This window comes from Lytechinus pictus, chromosome 4 (genome assembly GCF_037042905.1).
Source record: "Lytechinus pictus isolate F3 Inbred chromosome 4, Lp3.0, whole genome shotgun sequence".
Lineage (NCBI taxonomy): Eukaryota > Metazoa > Echinodermata > Echinoidea > Temnopleuroida > Toxopneustidae > Lytechinus > Lytechinus pictus.
Genome location: NC_087248.1, coordinates 2,655,672 through 2,674,301, shown reverse-complemented (window position 1 = coordinate 2,674,301; position 18,630 = coordinate 2,655,672). Strand labels below are relative to the sequence as shown.

The 18,630-nt window shown below is 39.8% G+C and overlaps 1 protein-coding gene across 2 annotated transcripts; it reads left to right on the top strand.

The window, feature by feature from the left end:
• The first annotated feature begins 203 nt into the window (after nt 1-203).
• On the top strand, nt 204-9,776 carry LOC129265602 (uncharacterized). 2 transcript variants are annotated; one of them, XR_010293305.1, is made up of 2 exons: nt 204-8,335; nt 9,409-9,776. XR_010293305.1 is itself a non-coding variant. In XM_064098076.1 (2 exons), the coding sequence occupies exon 2, from the start codon at nt 1,942-1,944 to the stop codon at nt 7,774-7,776; it is 5,835 nt and encodes a 1,944-aa protein (XP_063954146.1). In that variant the 5' UTR covers nt 204-440; nt 1,514-1,941; the 3' UTR covers nt 7,777-9,776. The 2 variants fall into 2 exon arrangements, 1 of the variants encoding a protein (XP_063954146.1); XM_064098076.1 differs by having other exon boundaries at nt 204-440; nt 1,514-9,776.
• The last annotated feature ends 8,854 nt before the right edge of the window (nt 9,777-18,630 follow it).

Genomic DNA, 18,630 nt, shown 5'->3' with positions numbered 1-18,630 from the left:
TTAAATTGACTTGAAAACGGGATATACTTTTTTATCCTTTTTATACCTTTTTTCCTCTCCTTCACATTTCTTTCCTTTTTTTGGAGAAGTTTTCAATCAATATTCCGTCATATTCTCTACTCGCGAATTAGGCTCTCAATATTTTGTTTAGCAAGTTGCGGATCATTGTGATTAAGAAAGTGCTGAATACGTCTGTTACGGCGGCTACCAGTCAGAATTAGTTCCCAAAATTTACCTTAAAGAATATATGAGTAACACCCCTATTAGGCATGTTAGGAGTGTAACCCCTAATTTGCATATCTGTGGTCAAGCCCAAGGAGTGGGCATCATACTTGCACAAAGAGCTCTTTGCTTAGAAAAAGAAAGTTGGATGCAGTTGCTCTTAAAGAAGCTCACAGCAAGTTGACAAGAATTCATCATTTTGGGGTATATAACAGTTGGTGAGTTTAATTATTTTCATTTATTATATTGCATAATGTTGTAATTATATATTAATGTACTAATTGCAAGATTTAACTTAGGAAGATACATATTGCAAGTTGGTCAGTAATTATACCAACTCTCTCATGGATTATATATATGTTTCTGTGATGCGAGATAATTATGTGTGCAGCATATAAATGGGCACACCCAGCAAGATATAATTTACATTTGATGTATATTCTATTATATGTATGATAGATTCATCTTAGTTTAAGATTCATTTAATCCTTGTATATTATCTGGGATAAGTTGTTTCAGTTATAGATGTATGTAATTCATTAGTAGCCTCGCTTATATATCACATATTGTGTATATAGTCAAGTTAGGGAAAGAAGTGAAAGTAAGTTTAGAGCGAGAAGGAGTTTATGACTCATCATCATACTCTGGACAGTGCTCGCATCTCCTCACAAAGGGAAGCCCTACACTGTGCATACAATGCATGCAATACACCAATACCAGTGTGTGTGTGTGAGGGGATGCAGACCACTCTCTGGCTGGTGATGAATCGGACTCCAGAGCAGAGTTTCAGAGAAAACCACTGTTAGAGGATCTGTTCCGACCCAAACTTAATTCTCACTGATCCAAGTCAGTGTGAATGGGGTTTATAGGAATGTCATTTAGAGACAGAAACAAAAGTTTAGTTTGAAGTTCTTATTAGTTGTTGTACTACAGCAAAGTTAAAGGAATAATTCATGTGTTACGTATACATGTATTCAGTTAATGTTTATTGCTTATATTTAATCTCAGTATCTAATGTATAGAATAGATCATGAATAACAAGTTATGATCGATGTATCATTAACGCATCTTATGCTATTAAGAGCCCAAGTCACATTTGAAAGATAAGTCCACAAACAATTTACTTTGGTTTAATAAGAATATTAATCATATATCACAATATTACATTTGGTGTTTATCATGTAGTTAAACAAGTATAATATCATATAGACTATTCATGTATGTAATCAGACAGTTTAATTTAACTTATACAATTTACTTATTAATTCATGTTTATGTTTATTTGTTTCAGCTAACCACACACATACGCAGTGACACACACACACGTTGGTCATACATACACACCTACGCACAGTGGAACACGTGCGACTGGTTGTATTCACATGTACGTCATATAAGCTCAGGCAGTGTTCACACATTACGCTCAAGTCGTGTTCACACACAAGTTTATGTTACGAATCAAGTGACACTTCGACATTTGTTATTGCTCGTCGATCTTTATCCATTGAATAAATGCAACAAGGTTTTATTGGTTGGAACTTTAAGACAAGGTCTTCGTGGTGATTTATTAAGCGTCGTGGTGACTTTCAAGTTTGTGTGCGTTAGAACGTTATAGTTTCCCTCCGTGTAGGAAGTTTATTTCGTGAGCTGTAAACGACCCTACACGTCAGTTAGCAACTCGATATATAAGTCAGTTAACAACTCGCTATATTAGTTAAGATGTCTTCTTCAGAAAAGAGTTCGACGACGAGCAAGCCTGTTGATCACAAGGATACATCAAGGGACTCGCCGTCAGATGATAGCACGCCAATTAAAGCAAAAACTGAGCAGTCAGAAGATGTCGCGTCAATGCGGCATTCTTGCCAAGGTTACATAAGAAGCTTGGCAAGACAGTTCCAAGAACTTGAGTTTCTCATGCTAAGTGGAGACAACTTTGATGAAGCTGAACTCAAGTACAGCCAACTTAAAGGTACATTCCTTCTATATGAAAGGAAGTGCAAAGACTACTTTCGCGAACTATCAACCGATGAAAAGCGAGCCGAGATGAAATTATATGAATCTCAGATGGAAAATAAGGTTGAATTTGACCGCCGATACTCAGAATGGGCCGATCAGATGAGACAACCCATGGTGGAAGATCTACAATCTGAGAACTCAGACAAGCTATCTGTTCGGTCATCGGCAACAAGAAGAAGCGGTTCCAGTCGGGCAAGCGGCTTGAGCTCATCTTCATCGCGACTAAGGGATGTCAAGGTGAAAGCGCATCTCGCCAAGCTCAAGTTAGAACAATTAAAGAAAGCTCAAAAAGTTAAACGAGAGCAGGAAAGGCTCAAAGAACAGTTGGACGCTATGGAGATAGAAAATGAAATAAAAAATGCTGAGGTAGAAGCTCAGCTCTTAGAAGATACTGAGAGTGAAGTTGAGTTAAAGGTAAGAAGTGACTATGATGTTAATGATATTATGCATGTACATGTACCACATAGGGTAAATAAGGAACCAAATAAGGAAGAGCGGCCAACTGAAAATGTAGTTAAAGATACATGTAACACAGGTCTGTCTAATCTGAACCCTAATGCCCCAGTATGGCAGACCAATCAAAATGTTGCACAGGGACTCGATTTACCTCAACTCTTTCAGGCCCTGAATCTTTCTGTAAATCTCCCCAAACCTGATTTGATGACATTTGATGGTAAACCAATAGATTACCAGTCATTTATTAACAACTTTGAAATCAATATAGAGGGAAAGATTACAGATAATAGGACAAGGTTGATGTACCTTATTCAATACTGCTCAGGGGTAGCAAGGAGCAGCATTGAGAATTGTGTCCTAATGGGTGGGGATCTTGGGTACCTAGAAGCCAAAAGAATACTTAGGGAACAGTTTGGACAACCTTACATAGTAGCCCAGGACCATCTAAAGAAAGTCCTAAATCGCCCCCAAGTAAAATCGAATGATGGGGCTAGGATGTGGTCATTGGCTAGGGACATGCAAAGATGTCAGATGGTTCTTAGTCAAATGGGTTATATGGCAAACGTCAATAACTCAGATAATTTACTAAAGATTCAACAGCTTCTCCCAATCCATCTCCAGTCAGAGTGGGCCAAGCAAGCACACAGGTTGATGGAGAACAACGCAGTTCCGACGTTCGAAGTGATGACAACCTTCGTGGAGAAGGCCGCTAAACTGGCCAACAATATGTTTGGCCAAAACATTGGGCGGTCCTCCACGAAGGAAAATACACAATCTTCGAAGATGCAACCTAAGAGAAAGGGCACCACCCTGACAACGCAAGGTAAGAGCCCAAAACAGCAGACGCCGGGACAGGATAGCAGGCCAGGCAACAAGTGCCCCTGTTGTTCTGAAGATCATAGGCTGAGTGCTTGCAAGGTCTTCAAGCAAAAGCCTTATGAAGACAGATTCAAGCTGGCACAAAAGGTGAGGGTATGTTTCAACTGCCTCCTGCCATCACACATGGCGAAGAACTGCACCAGCGAAGGTAGGTGCAGGCGAGAAGGATGCCAGAAGAAGCATCACACCCTTCTTCATTCCTCCACGAAACAAAGCTCCAGGACAGCTACAACTGGGGCCGGTGAAAGGGAAGGGATTCCACCTGAGCCAGCAAGTGACGTCACAGAAGCCGGTCAATGCCATAGTGTGTCTTCCCGAAAGAAGGTGTGCCTGAGAGCTGTTCCTGTGAAAGTCAGGGGCAAAGACAAGGACGTTTTCACCTGGGCACTCCTGGACCAAGGAAGTGATGTATCGCTGTGTGACAGGAAACTAGTCGAGGAACTGGGCATACAGGGAGTCAAAAGAAGCTTCCAACTCACCACAGTGGACACTGTGGGCACCATCAAGACTGGTCTGGAGGTAAGGCTCAATGTAGAAAACATCCACGACAATGAAAGCATAACCATGTCAAGGGTATGGACGGTTGAAAGCCTTCCTATATCCGAATCCTGCATCCCAGATGGCACAGATGTAAACAAATGGTCACATCTACGAGGAATCGAACTTCCCCGTATCGAAGAAAGGGAAGTTCGGATCCTGATAGGAGCAGACACTCCAGAGGCTTTCTGGGTGATGGAGCAGAGGATTGGGAAGAGAAAGGAACCCTATGCAGTAAGGTCTTTGCTAGGATGGACTCTTCTTGGACCAACAAGGTCAGCAGACGCCAACACTCCAAACCATGTCAACTTTGCTCGTCTGGAGGACCAGAGGCTTGATGACCAGCTTAAGCAATTCTGGACAACAGACTTCGGAGCATATATGGTTGGAGACAAGGTAGGAGAGTCCATAGAAGACAGAAGGGCGAGAAAGATGATGGAGGAAAGTACTACACTAGTTGAAGGTCACTACGAGGTTGGTCTTCCGTGGCGCCATAGTCCAGCATTCCTACCAGACAGTAGAAAGATGGCTGCCTCAAGGCTTCACTACTTGAAGGGAAAATTCAATAGGAATGAAGAGATGTACAACAAGTACAATGCAACTGTACAAGAGTACATAGACAAGGGCTATGCGGAAGAAGTAGGACCATATGAGGACCAAGGTTCTCCTACCAAGCCTCTGTGGTACTTACCGCATCATCCGGTCCTGCACCCTCATAAGCCAAACAAGGTGAGGGTGGTCTTCGACTGTGCGGCACGGTCGAAAGGCCAATCCCTGAACGATCAGCTTCTACAGGGCCCCGATTATACAAACAGCCTTGTAGGAGTACTCACAAGATTTCGACAGGAACCCATTGCCTTGGTAGCGGACGTGGAAGCAATGTTCCACCAAGTCAAGGTGAGAGTTGACCACAGGGACGCCCTTAGATTTCTCTGGTGGAAAGATGGCGACACAAGCCATGAACCATCAGAATATAGGATGACGGTGCATCTATTTGGTGCAACCTCATCACCAAGTGTTGCTGGATACGCCTTGAGAAAGACAGCAGACGACAATGAGACAACTGACAACCATCAGGCAACCAAGATCGTCAGACGGAATTTCTATGTAGACGATTGCCTAACGTCAGTAAAGTCTGCTGAAGAAGCCTCAAGGTTAGTTAATGAATTGAGAGAGCTGCTGAGCAAAGGTGGGTTTAGGCTCACAAAGTGGATTAGTAATGACCGTAATGTACTGTCGTCTGTTCCAGAAGCCGAAAGAGCAGCATCTGTACCGAATATGGATCTAGATAAGTTACCAGTGGAGCGAACACTCGGTATACTTTGGGATGTGGACCAAGACTCCTTCGGTTTCAAGGTGAATATCAAAGAGAAACCAACCACAAGACGAGGGATCTTATCTACCGCAAGCTCCCTCTATGATCCACTAGGGTTCGTAGCTCCCTTTGTCCTCCCTGCCAAAGCTCTGCTACAGAAACTTTGTAGGGAAGGACTTGGTTGGGATGAGCCCATCCCAGAGGACGAGGAAAGGGAATGGAGCAACTGGCTCCAAAGTCTCCCCATTCTAACCGGCCTCAAGATAAGCAGATGCCTCAAGCCCACCTACTTCAAGGACGTGGTGTCAGCTCAACTCCACCACTTCTGCGATGCATCCGAGATCGGATACTCCTCAGTGGCTTACCTGCGCTTAACCGATGAAAGTGGGAGAATACACTGCGCCTTCGTCATGGGTAAGTCAAGACTATCCCCATTGAAGACGGTGTCTATTCCACGACTGGAATTATCTGCTGCAGTTCTCGCAGTCGACGTCAATCGATTCCTGCAAGAGGAACTTGATGTTCCAGTAAATGAGACCTTCTACTGGACGGACTCAACAGCAGTCCTGCAGTATATTCGGAACGAAAGTAGGAGATTCCATACTTTCGTCGCCAACAGAGTTGCCAAGATACATGAAGCATCTCATGTATCACAGTGGCGGCACGTTGGAACAAAGATCAATCCAGCTGATGACGGTTCCAGGGGCATGACTGCAAAGGAGTTGATAGACAATCCTCGCTGGTTACAAGGACCACAATTCCTGCAGCAGGATGAGGAGAATTGGCCAGCTCCACCAGATGTCATCCAGGAACTTTCAGCAGAAGACCTTGAAGTTAAAAAGGTACAAGTCCATACGATTACCTCCAAGAACTCCATAGACGAGCTCATCACAAGATACTCATCATGGATAAGTCTTCTGAGAGGTGTAGCCTGGCTACTTCGATACAAGCAGTACCTCAAATCTCGGGGTGATGATAAGACAGTAAGCACTGATGACCTGTCGCCTCAAGAGTTGAAGGCTGCGGAAGTAGAATTAATCAGGTACGTACAGAATCAGAGCTTCCCAGAAGAGATGAGCGAATCGTCCTCAAGACAAAAGTCATCTCGTCTGGATAAGCTCCATCCAATCAAGGTTGATGGTTTATTGAGGGTAGGAGGAAGGCTTTCAAGAGCTCCTCTGACGGATGAGGAAAAGCATCCCATCATCCTCCCTAATGACCACCATGTGACAACTTTGATAATCAACGAGCATCATCAACAGGTTGGGCACTCAGGTGCTGGAATCACATGGACAGCTCTGAGACAAAAGTTCTGGGTCCTCAGAGGAGGAGCAACGGTAAGAAGGATCATCGGCAACTGCTTCAAATGCAAAAGAAGAAACTCTCCTAGAGGGAAGCAGTTCATGGCCGACCTCCCTGAGGAAAGAGTGACCCCAGACAGACCTCCGTTCACAACCACCGGATTGGACTATTTCGGTCCATTCCTTGTGAAAAGAGGACGCAGTCAGGAGAAGCGATATGGCTGTGTCTTCACCTGCCTTGCGTCAAGAGCAGTTCATCTTGAAGTTGCACATTCACTGGATACGGACTCCTTCATCAATGCTCTACGACGGTTTATCAACCGTAGAGGATGCCCAGACAAGATATACAGTGACAATGGCACCAACTTCAAGAGTGGGCACAGGGAGCTGAAAGAAAGCATCACCGCTCTAAATTCGAAGAAGGTCGGAAGGTATCTTGCCCAGACAGGAATCCAGTGGGAATTCAACCCACCAGGAGCAAGCCATATGGGTGGAGTCTGGGAAAGGATCATACGTTCCGTAAGGAAGATCCTAGAAAGCCTTCTGAATCAACAGACCTTAACGGACGAATCCCTCTTGACACTATTAACTGAAGTAGAGGCAATTCTTAATGCCAGACCCTTGACTAAGATAAGCTTAGACCCACGAGACCACGAACCTCTAACTCCAAACCATCTCCTTCTTCTGAGAAGAAGCCAATCACTTCCACCTGGCATCTTCAACAAAGAAGATTGCTATGTCAGGAAGAGGTGGCGACAAGTTCAATATATGGCCGATCAATTCTGGAAGAGATGGGTGAGGGAGTATCTACCCCTTCTGCAAGAAAGACAGAAGTGGACAAAACCACAAAGAAACTTTGAACCAAATGACCTAGTCCTCATAGCCGATGACAACTTCCCACGTGGTCAGTGGCCCCTGGGTAGGGTTGTCGAAACTTATCCAGACAAGCAGGGTAGGGTCCGACAAGTTGAAGTCAGGGTTGGGTCAAAAATTCTAAAACGTCCCATTTCCAAATTATGCTTACTGGAAGCTCATGGTCATAATTCCTAATTTGGTATCTAATTTACTCTATCTCTCTCGAGGTTGTGTTTAAGTTCTATTGTGTAACTCAGAAGAAATTTGATTGTTGCGTATTCAATCAAGTACAAATTACTTGAATTTAGGTATATTGCTCTTGTTATGTATTCCATGTACTGAATCTATAAATGTGTTTCTTATATCATGTTTAATTTGTTATATGCCTGTTCAAGAAAAGTTTACTATGTATGTTATAACATGATGATATCATGTTTGGTGTGATATTCACGCCGCCTTTGATAGTTAGAAAATGATCATCCCGTGGTCAGTTCATTGGGGCCGGTATGTTACGGCGGCTACCAGTCAGAATTAGTTCCCAAAATTTACCTTAAAGAATATATGAGTAACACCCCTATTAGGCATGTTAGGAGTGTAACCCCTAATTTGCATATCTGTGGTCAAGCCCAAGGAGTGGGCATCATACTTGCACAAAGAGCTCTTTGCTTAGAAAAAGAAAGTTGGATGCAGTTGCTCTTAAAGAAGCTCACAGCAAGTTGACAAGAATTCATCATTTTGGGGTATATAACAGTTGGTGAGTTTAATTATTTTCATTTATTATATTGCATAATGTTGTAATTATATATTAATGTACTAATTGCAAGATTTAACTTAGGAAGATACATATTGCAAGTTGGTCAGTAATTATACCAACTCTCTCATGGATTATATATATGTTTCTGTGATGCGAGATAATTATGTGTGCAGCATATAAATGGGCACACCCAGCAAGATATAATTTACATTTGATGTATATTCTATTATATGTATGATAGATTCATCTTAGTTTAAGATTCATTTAATCCTTGTATATTATCTGGGATAAGTTGTTTCAGTTATAGATGTATGTAATTCATTAGTAGCCTCGCTTATATATCACATATTGTGTATATAGTCAAGTTAGGGAAAGAAGTGAAAGTAAGTTTAGAGCGAGAAGGAGTTTATGACTCATCATCATACTCTGGACAGTGCTCGCATCTCCTCACAAAGGGAAGCCCTACACTGTGCATACAATGCATGCAATACACCAATACCAGTGTGTGTGTGTGAGGGGATGCAGACCACTCTCTGGCTGGTGATGAATCGGACTCCAGAGCAGAGTTTCAGAGAAAACCACTGTTAGAGGATCTGTTCCGACCCAAACTTAATTCTCACTGATCCAAGTCAGTGTGAATGGGGTTTATAGGAATGTCATTTAGAGACAGAAACAAAAGTTTAGTTTGAAGTTCTTATTAGTTGTTGTACTACAGCAAAGTTAAAGGAATAATTCATGTGTTACGTATACATGTATTCAGTTAATGTTTATTGCTTATATTTAATCTCAGTATCTAATGTATAGAATAGATCATGAATAACAAGTTATGATCGATGTATCATTAACGCATCTTATGCTATTAAGAGCCCAAGTCACATTTGAAAGATAAGTCCACAAACAATTTACTTTGGTTTAATAAGAATATTAATCATATATCACAATATTACATTTGGTGTTTATCATGTAGTTAAACAAGTATAATATCATATAGACTATTCATGTATGTAATCAGACAGTTTAATTTAACTTATACAATTTACTTATTAATTCATGTTTATGTTTATTTGTTTCAGCTAACCACACACATACGCAGTGACACACACACACGTTGGTCATACATACACACCTACGCACAGTGGAACACGTGCGACTGGTTGTATTCACATGTACGTCATATAAGCTCAGGCAGTGTTCACACATTACGCTCAAGTCGTGTTCACACACAAGTTTATGTTACGAATCAAGTGACACTTCGACATTTGTTATTGCTCGTCGATCTTTATCCATTGAATAAATGCAACAAGGTTTTATTGGTTGGAACTTTAAGACAAGGTCTTCGTGGTGATTTATTAAGCGTCGTGGTGACTTTCAAGTTTGTGTGCGTTAGAACGTTATAGTTTCCCTCCGTGTAGGAAGTTTATTTCGTGAGCTGTAAACGACCCTACAACGTCTCCAAAATTATCAGCGCACGCTTCGCTCTCGATCGCATGAGTGAGACAGTTGGGACCTTTCGCAAACCTCACGGACGCTAATATTGGGGTCCCCTAACACAAAAGTTAACGCATAATCATACACTTGATTTTTAAGATTGATTGTACATTATGGTCAATAGAATCAAACGTAGAAAACTGCTCTACAATCAGGGCCGTAGCTAGAGGGGTGTATGGGGGTGTGCTTTCTTTCTTTCTCTCCCCCTCTCTCCTTTCTTTTTTCTCTTCCTTTCTTTCCCTCTTTCTTTTTCTCCCCTATCCTCCATTTTGCCAGCTGGTACATGATTTTGCCGACTGCCATGAATGTTGGGGGGTGTACATTCATGGCACACCCCCAACATACATGGCATATATATATATATATATATATATATATATATATATATGCCATGTATGTTGGGGGTGTGCCATGAATGTACACCCCCCAACATTCATGGCAGTCGGCAAAATCATGTACCAGCTGGCAAAATGGAGGATAGGGGAGAAAAAGAAAGAGGGAAAGAAAGGAAGAGAAAAAAGAAAGGAGAGAGGGGGAGAGAAAGAAAGAAAGCACACCCCCATACACCCCTCTAGCTACGGCCCTGATTGTAGAGCAGTTTTCTACGTTTGATTCTATTGACCATAATGTACAATCAATCTTAAAAATCAAGTGTATGATTATGCGTTAACTTTTGTGTTAGGGGACCCCAATATTAGCGTCCGTGAGGTTTGCGAAAGGTCCCAACTGTCTCACTCATGCGATCGAGAGCGAAGCGTGCGCTGCTAATTTTGGAGACGTATTCAGCACTTTCTTAATCACAATGATCCGCAACTTGCTAAACAAAATATTGAGAGCCTAATTCGCGAGTAGAGAATATGACGGAATATTGATTGAAAACTTCTCCAAAAAAAGGAAAGAAATGTGAAGGAGAGGAAAAAAGGTATAAAAAGGATAAAAAAGTATATCCCGTTTTCAAGTCAATTTAAACAGATTGATATGCTCACGATTCGATTTTTTTGTAGCTTTTTTTCAGCGAGACACGCGATTACGCATCCTGTTCATGATTACAAAAAGTGCTGAATATGGAAAAAATGTTCAGCTCGCGCTACGCGCTCGCATCATTTGATTAGAGAGATAATTATATCCCATTCCCGAACTCCATAACAGTCTTCGAAATATCAACTTTTCATGTCAGGAGGCCACTATAGGCCTATAACAAATGCATTCGCATTAATTGTTTAGTTATAGATACTCATCCTGTTCATGATAGTACAAAAGGAGTTTAGAATGTTGAGTTGGTATAGAGCTAAATCCCCCACCAAAATTCTGCTCGCTTCACTCAGGGGTGGCGGAACCGGGGGGGGGGGGGGGGGCAGGGCCCCCGCAAAAATTCCCCGTAGGAAAAGATTGCCCCTTTTCAAAATGGAACCCCCTTTTTGAAGTAAAACATTATTAATACATTTTAGATTAGAAAATTACAAAAACATTTGGCTCGGGCTCGCATCAATTATTTTTTACAAGAATGCTTAGAATGTTCAGTTTTCAGGTTGGAAAATCGCAATTTTTTGGCTCACGTTTCGCACTCACATCAATTATTATTTAGTAAGTCACTCATTGTGCTTTTGGTCTGCAAAACATAGTGTAATCAAAAGCTCGCCCAACCAAATGTGAAAGCCCCTGTAACTATAAGGGGGAGATGAGGGGAAGACAGAGAGGGATATACATAATATATATATATATATATATATATATATATATATATATATATATATATATATATATATATATATATATATGCCATGTATGTTGGGGGTGTGCCATGAATGTACACCCCCAACATTCATGGCAGTCGGCAAAATCATGTACCAGCTGGCAAAATGGAGGATAGGGGAGAAAAAGAAAGAGGGAAAGAAAGGAAGAGAAAAAAGAAAGGAGAGAGGGGGAGAGAAAGAAAGAAAGCACACCCCCATACACCCCTCTAGCTACGGCCCTGATTGTAGAGCAGTTTTCTACGTTTGATTCTATTGACCATAATGTACAATCAATCTTAAAAATCAAGTGTATGATTATGCGTTAACTTTTGTGTTAGGGGACCCCAATATTAGCGTCCGTGAGGTTTGCGAAAGGTCCCAACTGTCTCACTCATGCGATCGAGAGCGAAGCGTGCGCTGATAATTTTGGAGACGTATTCAGCACTTTCTTAATCACAATGATCCGCAACTTGCTAAACAAAATATTGAGAGCCTAATTCGCGAGTAGAGAATATGACGGAATATTGATTGAAAACTTCTCCAAAAAAAGGAAAGAAATGTGAAGGAGAGGAAAAAAGGTATAAAAAGGATAAAAAAGTATATCCCGTTTTCAAGTCAATTTAAACAGATTGATATGCTCACGATTCGATTTTTTTGTAGCTTTTTTTCAGCGAGACACGCGATTACGCATCCTGTTCATGATTACAAAAAGTGCTGAATATGGAAAAAATGTTCAGCTCGCGCTACGCGCTCGCATCATTTGATTAGAGAGATAATTATATCCCATTCCCGAACTCCATAACAGTCTTCGAAATATCAACTTTTCATGTCAGGAGGCCACTATAGGCCTATAACAAATGCATTCGCATTAATTGTTTAGTTATAGATACTCATCCTGTTCATGATAGTACAAAAGGAGTTTAGAATATATATATATATATATATATATATATATATATATATATATATATATATATATATATATATATATATTATGTATATCCCTCTCTGTCTTCCCCTCATCTCCCCCTTATAGTTACAGGGGCTTTCACATTTGGTTGGGCGAGCTTTTGATTACACTATGTTTTGCAGACCAAAAGCACAATGAGTGACTTACTAAATAATAATTGATGTGAGTGCGAAACGTGAGCCAAAAAATTGCGATTTTCCAACCTGAAAACTGAACATTCTAAGCATTCTTGTAAAAAATAATTGATGCGAGCCCGAGCCAAATGTTTTTGTAATTTTCTAATCTAAAATGTATTAATAATGTTTTACTTCAAAAAGGGGGTTCCATTTTGAAAAGGGGCAATCTTTTCCTACGGGGAATTTTTGCGGGGGCCCTGCCCCCCCCCCCCGGTTCCGCCACCCCTGAGTGAAGCGAGCAGAATTTTGGTGGGGGATTTAGCTCTATACCAACTCAACATTCTAAACTCCTTTTGTACTATCATGAACAGGATGAGTATCTATAACTAAACAATTAATGCGAATGCATTTGTTATAGGCCTATAGTGGCCTCCTGACATGAAAAGTTGATATTTCGAAGACTGTTATGGAGTTCGGGAATGGGATATAATTATCTCTCTAATCAAATGATGCGAGCGCGTAGCGCGAGCTGAACATTTTTTCCATATTCAGCACTTTTTGTAAACATGAACAGGATGCGTAATCGCGTGTCTCGCTGAAAAAAAGCTACAAAAAAATCGAATCGTGAGCATATCAATCTGTTTAAATTGACTTGAAAACGGGATATACTTTTTTATCCTTTTTATACCTTTTTTCCTCTCCTTCACATTTCTTTCCTTTTTTTGGAGAAGTTTTCAATCAATATTCCGTCATATTCTCTACTCGCGAATTAGGCTCTCAATATTTTGTTTAGCAAGTTGCGGATCATTGTGATTAAGAAAGTGCTGAATACGTCTCCAAAATTATCAGCGCACGCTTCGCTCTCGATCGCATGAGTGAGACAGTTGGGACCTTTCGCAAACCTCACGGACGCTAATATTGGGGTCCCCTAACACAAAAGTTAACGCATAATCATACACTTGATTTTTAAGATTGATTGTACATTATGGTCAATAGAATCAAACGTAGAAAACTGCTCTACAATCAGGGCCGTAGCTAGAGGGGTGTATGGGGGTGTGCTTTCTTTCTTTCTCTCCCCCTCTCTCCTTTCTTTTTTCTCTTCCTTTCTTTCCCTCTTTCTTTTTCTCCCCTATCCTCCATTTTGCCAGCTGGTACATGATTTTGCCGACTGCCATGAATGTTGGGGGGTGTACATTCATGGCACACCCCCAACATACATGGCAGTTGGCAAAATCATGTACCAGTTGGCAAAATGGAGGATAGGGGAGAAAAAGAAAGAGGGAAAGAAAGGAAGAGAAAAAAGAAAGAAGGAGAGAGGGGGAGAGAAAGAAAGAAAGAAAGTAAGAAAAAAAGGGAAAGAAAAACAGGGGTACTAACTTCGAAGAAGGTTACGACTTATAGAGTAAAGACAACCAGTTGGCAAGTCCATGTAGCCAGGCTTAGAGCCCTACTAGTCAGCAAAATACAAAGGACAAAACAGACGGAGCTATAACACACAAAGTAAGCCCCCGGTCCTCCCCCAATATAAACAAGCTTGTGAGTTTGCAAATTATACCACAATTATTGACGATTTAACAAACACATTAGTTTTGTAAAATTAGAGGCAAGACTAAGTAAAGAAATATGGGGTGGGATGAATTTTCAAGGTTTAAGTTGAATAATAATCAAAGCCAAAGTATAGTTGGCAAATAATTTATAAAGTGGCAGAACACTACGCTCTACCAGTCAGCAAAGTGATGTACAAGTACTGCCCCGTTTCAGATCTGAAAAGAACAGAACACAATACTTTAAAAATGGTAACTCTGCAGTTGGCAAATTCATGAAGACAAGTCTACAACTTGTAGACTTGTCTACAAGTTTGCAGTTGGCAAAAAAACACAAAATGTTCTAAGTTATTTTTACTAAATTCTGTCGCCGAAGATTTTTTTTTTATTTATGGTGTCAGAATGTGCTTGGGGTGGGGATGGGTGGGAGTGGGGTCAGGTTGGGGTTGCCCAAGACGTTAAATATGGTATAGAATAATATACAAGATAAAGGTATAACTTCAATAATTTCTGTAACATTTTTAATGGCTGAAAGAGATACATGTTAGCAGTAGCACTCTTGAAATTTTAGTTACATCTTGCACAGAATTAGGTCAATTAAAAATTAACAAATCTTTGATTTTGATATTATTAATGCATAGGGTATATCATTATACTGCAAGTTAGCAATTACGGCACACTAGCCTTTCTATTTTGATCCAAAATGTTTATTTTTACAGTGCAAATATCTTTGTATATATTTGTATAATTTACCTTAAAGTATTCACCAAATGCCACTAATTCAATTCTAAAAATTCAAAATCTTTTAGCATGTGATTATTGTAGGGGGTCACATCCCCCATCAGACTCCCCCTGTGCTCACATTGGCGCTATCACACCAAATTTAGTTGGCAAATTTAGCTGGTACACCCCCCAACAAAATGCTTCTGGCTACGGCCCTGTCTAATCAATGCTAAGCTTTGTGTTACAGGGGGGTTACAGGCCCTACAGTTCTGCTTTTCGTGTGCAAAATTCTTTCCCGCGACACCCGCACCATACATGCATGTTCATTACGACTGATGGCTGGAGATATTCGAAATGCAGGACCTACAAAAGATTATGACATGGATAAGAAAGTGGTTTTTCAAACAAATCGAGTACATATTGAGTGAAGAAAAAGTTACTGAATTAAGGCTTAGATATAGATCATTACAGTCCATCGAATCGATATTGCATTTAATGTGGATTATTGGTGGATCTCTGGCAATTGATTCCATGGGTCAAATCAGCTCTCCAGCAGAAACCATTTCGCATGCGTTGATTATGTACACAGCATGTATACGTCTGAACAAGGAGTTATCTCGGTCTGAACACGTACCAGCCGAAATTTCTTTTGTTTACTTCTACACAAACGATATGCCTCTAGCACACAATATCATGGGCATTAAGTTTTACTTTCCCCAGAAATGGGGATTAGATTCGAATTCCCGGGGGGACCACTTCCATTGATGAGTGGATACCAGGCACGACCATGCAGTTTCGAAAAGCACCCTAAACAAGGGAAGCAATGCTTTTCCAGAATATGAAAATGCATCTCTTAACAAGTATTTAGCTTGTGAAACCCTACAAGTATTGAAAACATATCCTCCTTTTCAGTATTTTAAACATCGTTTTTGACACCCTTATAACGTTACATAGGCCTATACGTAACGTATTGCCCACTCTTTCCCTTTTTACGCGTGATCGCGCCTGGTATCCACTCTTCAATGGAAGTGGGCCCCCCGGGCGGCCTCTCGAGCTCTGGGAGGAACCAAATGTGGCTTTGGAAAGTCGTCCTAAATCGGATATATCGCTGTTACCATAGTAGCAACCAGAATTTTGCACACGAAACGCAGATTGAATGTTTCCGTTCCAGATGCGAAACGAAAAAAATCTCATGTCACACAATTTGCATTGCAGGACCGAGTTTTACGACCATCTTAGGAGTTATCTATAAGCCACCTCAAAGCCACCTCAAAGCAACCATACTGATTTTCTTGACTCATTGAATAATTTATTAAATCATCATTCTGTTCAAAACAAAAAGTGTATAATAATGGGAGATTTTAATTATGATCTTTTATCGAGTAATATTAATATTTCCACACATGAATTTTTAGAGACATTCCTCTCTGCTTCCTTCCTGCCACTCATTTCTAAACCCACTATAGAATAACCAGAACTTCAGCAACTCTCATTGACAACTTCTTTTCAAATATACAGTCAGAGTTTAATGCTGGAATTGTTCTGTCAGATATATCCGATCATTTTCCGATATTTATGCATTACACTGATAAATTTGAACCAAATAATACCCCCAGTGATTTTACAAAAAGACGCGTGTTTAGTGACGAAAACATTGATCGTTTGAAGTTAAGCCTTGAGGAAGAAACTTGGCATGATGTATTTAATAACGAAGATGTTAATCATTCGTATGATAAATTTATTGACATTTTCATGTCTCACGTAAATCGAAATATTCCTTATTCTACACATAAGTCTAAAAATTATAAGAAGTCGCCAAGACTTCCTTGGATTACGAATTCGATTCTGCGATCGATAAATCGAAAAAATATAGGTTATACTATAAACACTTGTCTAAATGTACTGATCAAACAAGGATTCAGTATACCAGTTATAAGAATGTACTTACAAGTGTCATCCGCACAGCAAAAAAGGTATATTATCATGACCAATTTAATCGCTGTCAAAATGATCTAAGACGAACATGGAAGATAATAAATTCTACCCTTCACAATGGATCAAAGCATCCTAAGATTACTAAGCTTAGGCATGATAATGCTATAATTGAGAATACAATTCAAATGGCAAATATTTTTAACAATTATTTTTCCAATGTAGGTTTTAACCTCGCTAGCCATAATTATACCATCAACAGATCACTCTTTTCATAATTATCTGACTGATAGAAACGAAAGTTCTTTATTTTTCTCTCCTACCTACCCACAAGAAATAATCAAAATCATATATGGGCTGAAATTGAATAAGAGTGCAGGATTTGATGGAATCGATAACAACCTTCTGCAAAAAACTATGAATTATATTGTTCATCCTCTCGTTCATATATTCAATCTGTCTTTATCATCTGGACATATTCCAGAATCAATGAAAATTTCGAAAATAATTCCGGTTTTCAAAAAGGGTGATAGAGAGCTAACAAATAATTATAGACCCATTTCATTGCTAACAACTTTGTCCAAAATCCTTGAAAAGTTGGTCCACATTCGTACAACAAATTTCTTTCATAAGCACAATATTCTTTCTAATACTCAATATGACTTCCGAGAAAAGAGTAGCACTACTCATGCAATACTTTCTTTAGTTCAAAAGGTAGCTAAAGAAAGTGACCAGTCTTCTAATACGGTTGGTTTGTTCATAGATTTTTCTAAAGCATTTGATACTGTTGATCACGACATCCTTCTTTTCAAACTTTCTCATTACGGCATTCGGGGAAAACCATTGATATGGTTTAGGAATTATCTTAAAGGGCGCTCCCAGTTCGTTTCACTTAATGACGATTTCTCTGAACACAAGCCTGTCCTTTGCGGAGTTCCGCAGGGCAGTATTCTGGGTCCACTTTTGTTTATAATTTATATAAATGACATTGAAAAGTCGTCTAGGTTACTTCAATTCATTCTTTTTGCTGATGATTCAAATATATTTTTCTCACATCATGATCCAAAACAATTGACGCAAATGTTAAATAAAGAACTTAAAAACGTTGCAAATTGGATAAAAGCAAACAAATTATCACTAAACCTTGATAAAACTAGTTATATGCTGTTTAGTAATAAATTTGAAGCTTTACCAAATGATGTAATTTTTGATGGTACTGTCATCCAAAGGGTCCGATCAACTAGATTCCTTGGGCTAATCATAGATGACAAGCTTTCCTGGAAACCGCACGTTGACAATGTCTGCAAAATCATTGCTTGAAATACTGGGATCCTTGGTAAATTAAAACAATTCTTACCACACACTATTATGTTATCCTTGTATTCTACATTAATCCTCCCTTACTTAAATTATGGACTTATTGCTTGGGGTAATGCAACAATTTGGCTGATCGATAGACTATTTATATTGCAAAAAAGAGCTATTCGTGTAATAAATAATGCAGATTTCCGGGCACATACAAATAATCTATTCTTGAAAAATAAAATTCTGAAAATTAAAGAACTGTACACTTTTCAACTTGGACAGTTTATGTTCAAGCTTAATACTAAACAACTACCTATGCCTCTAATTGATATGTTTTTTAAAAATAGTTCGATTCATAGTCACTTCACACGCCAAGCAAACTCTTTTCATTTACCACTGAACAGAACATCATTTGCTCAAAAAACGTTTATTTTTATGGGTCCTAAGCTATGGAATTCTTTTACAATTGATATAAAACAAAGCA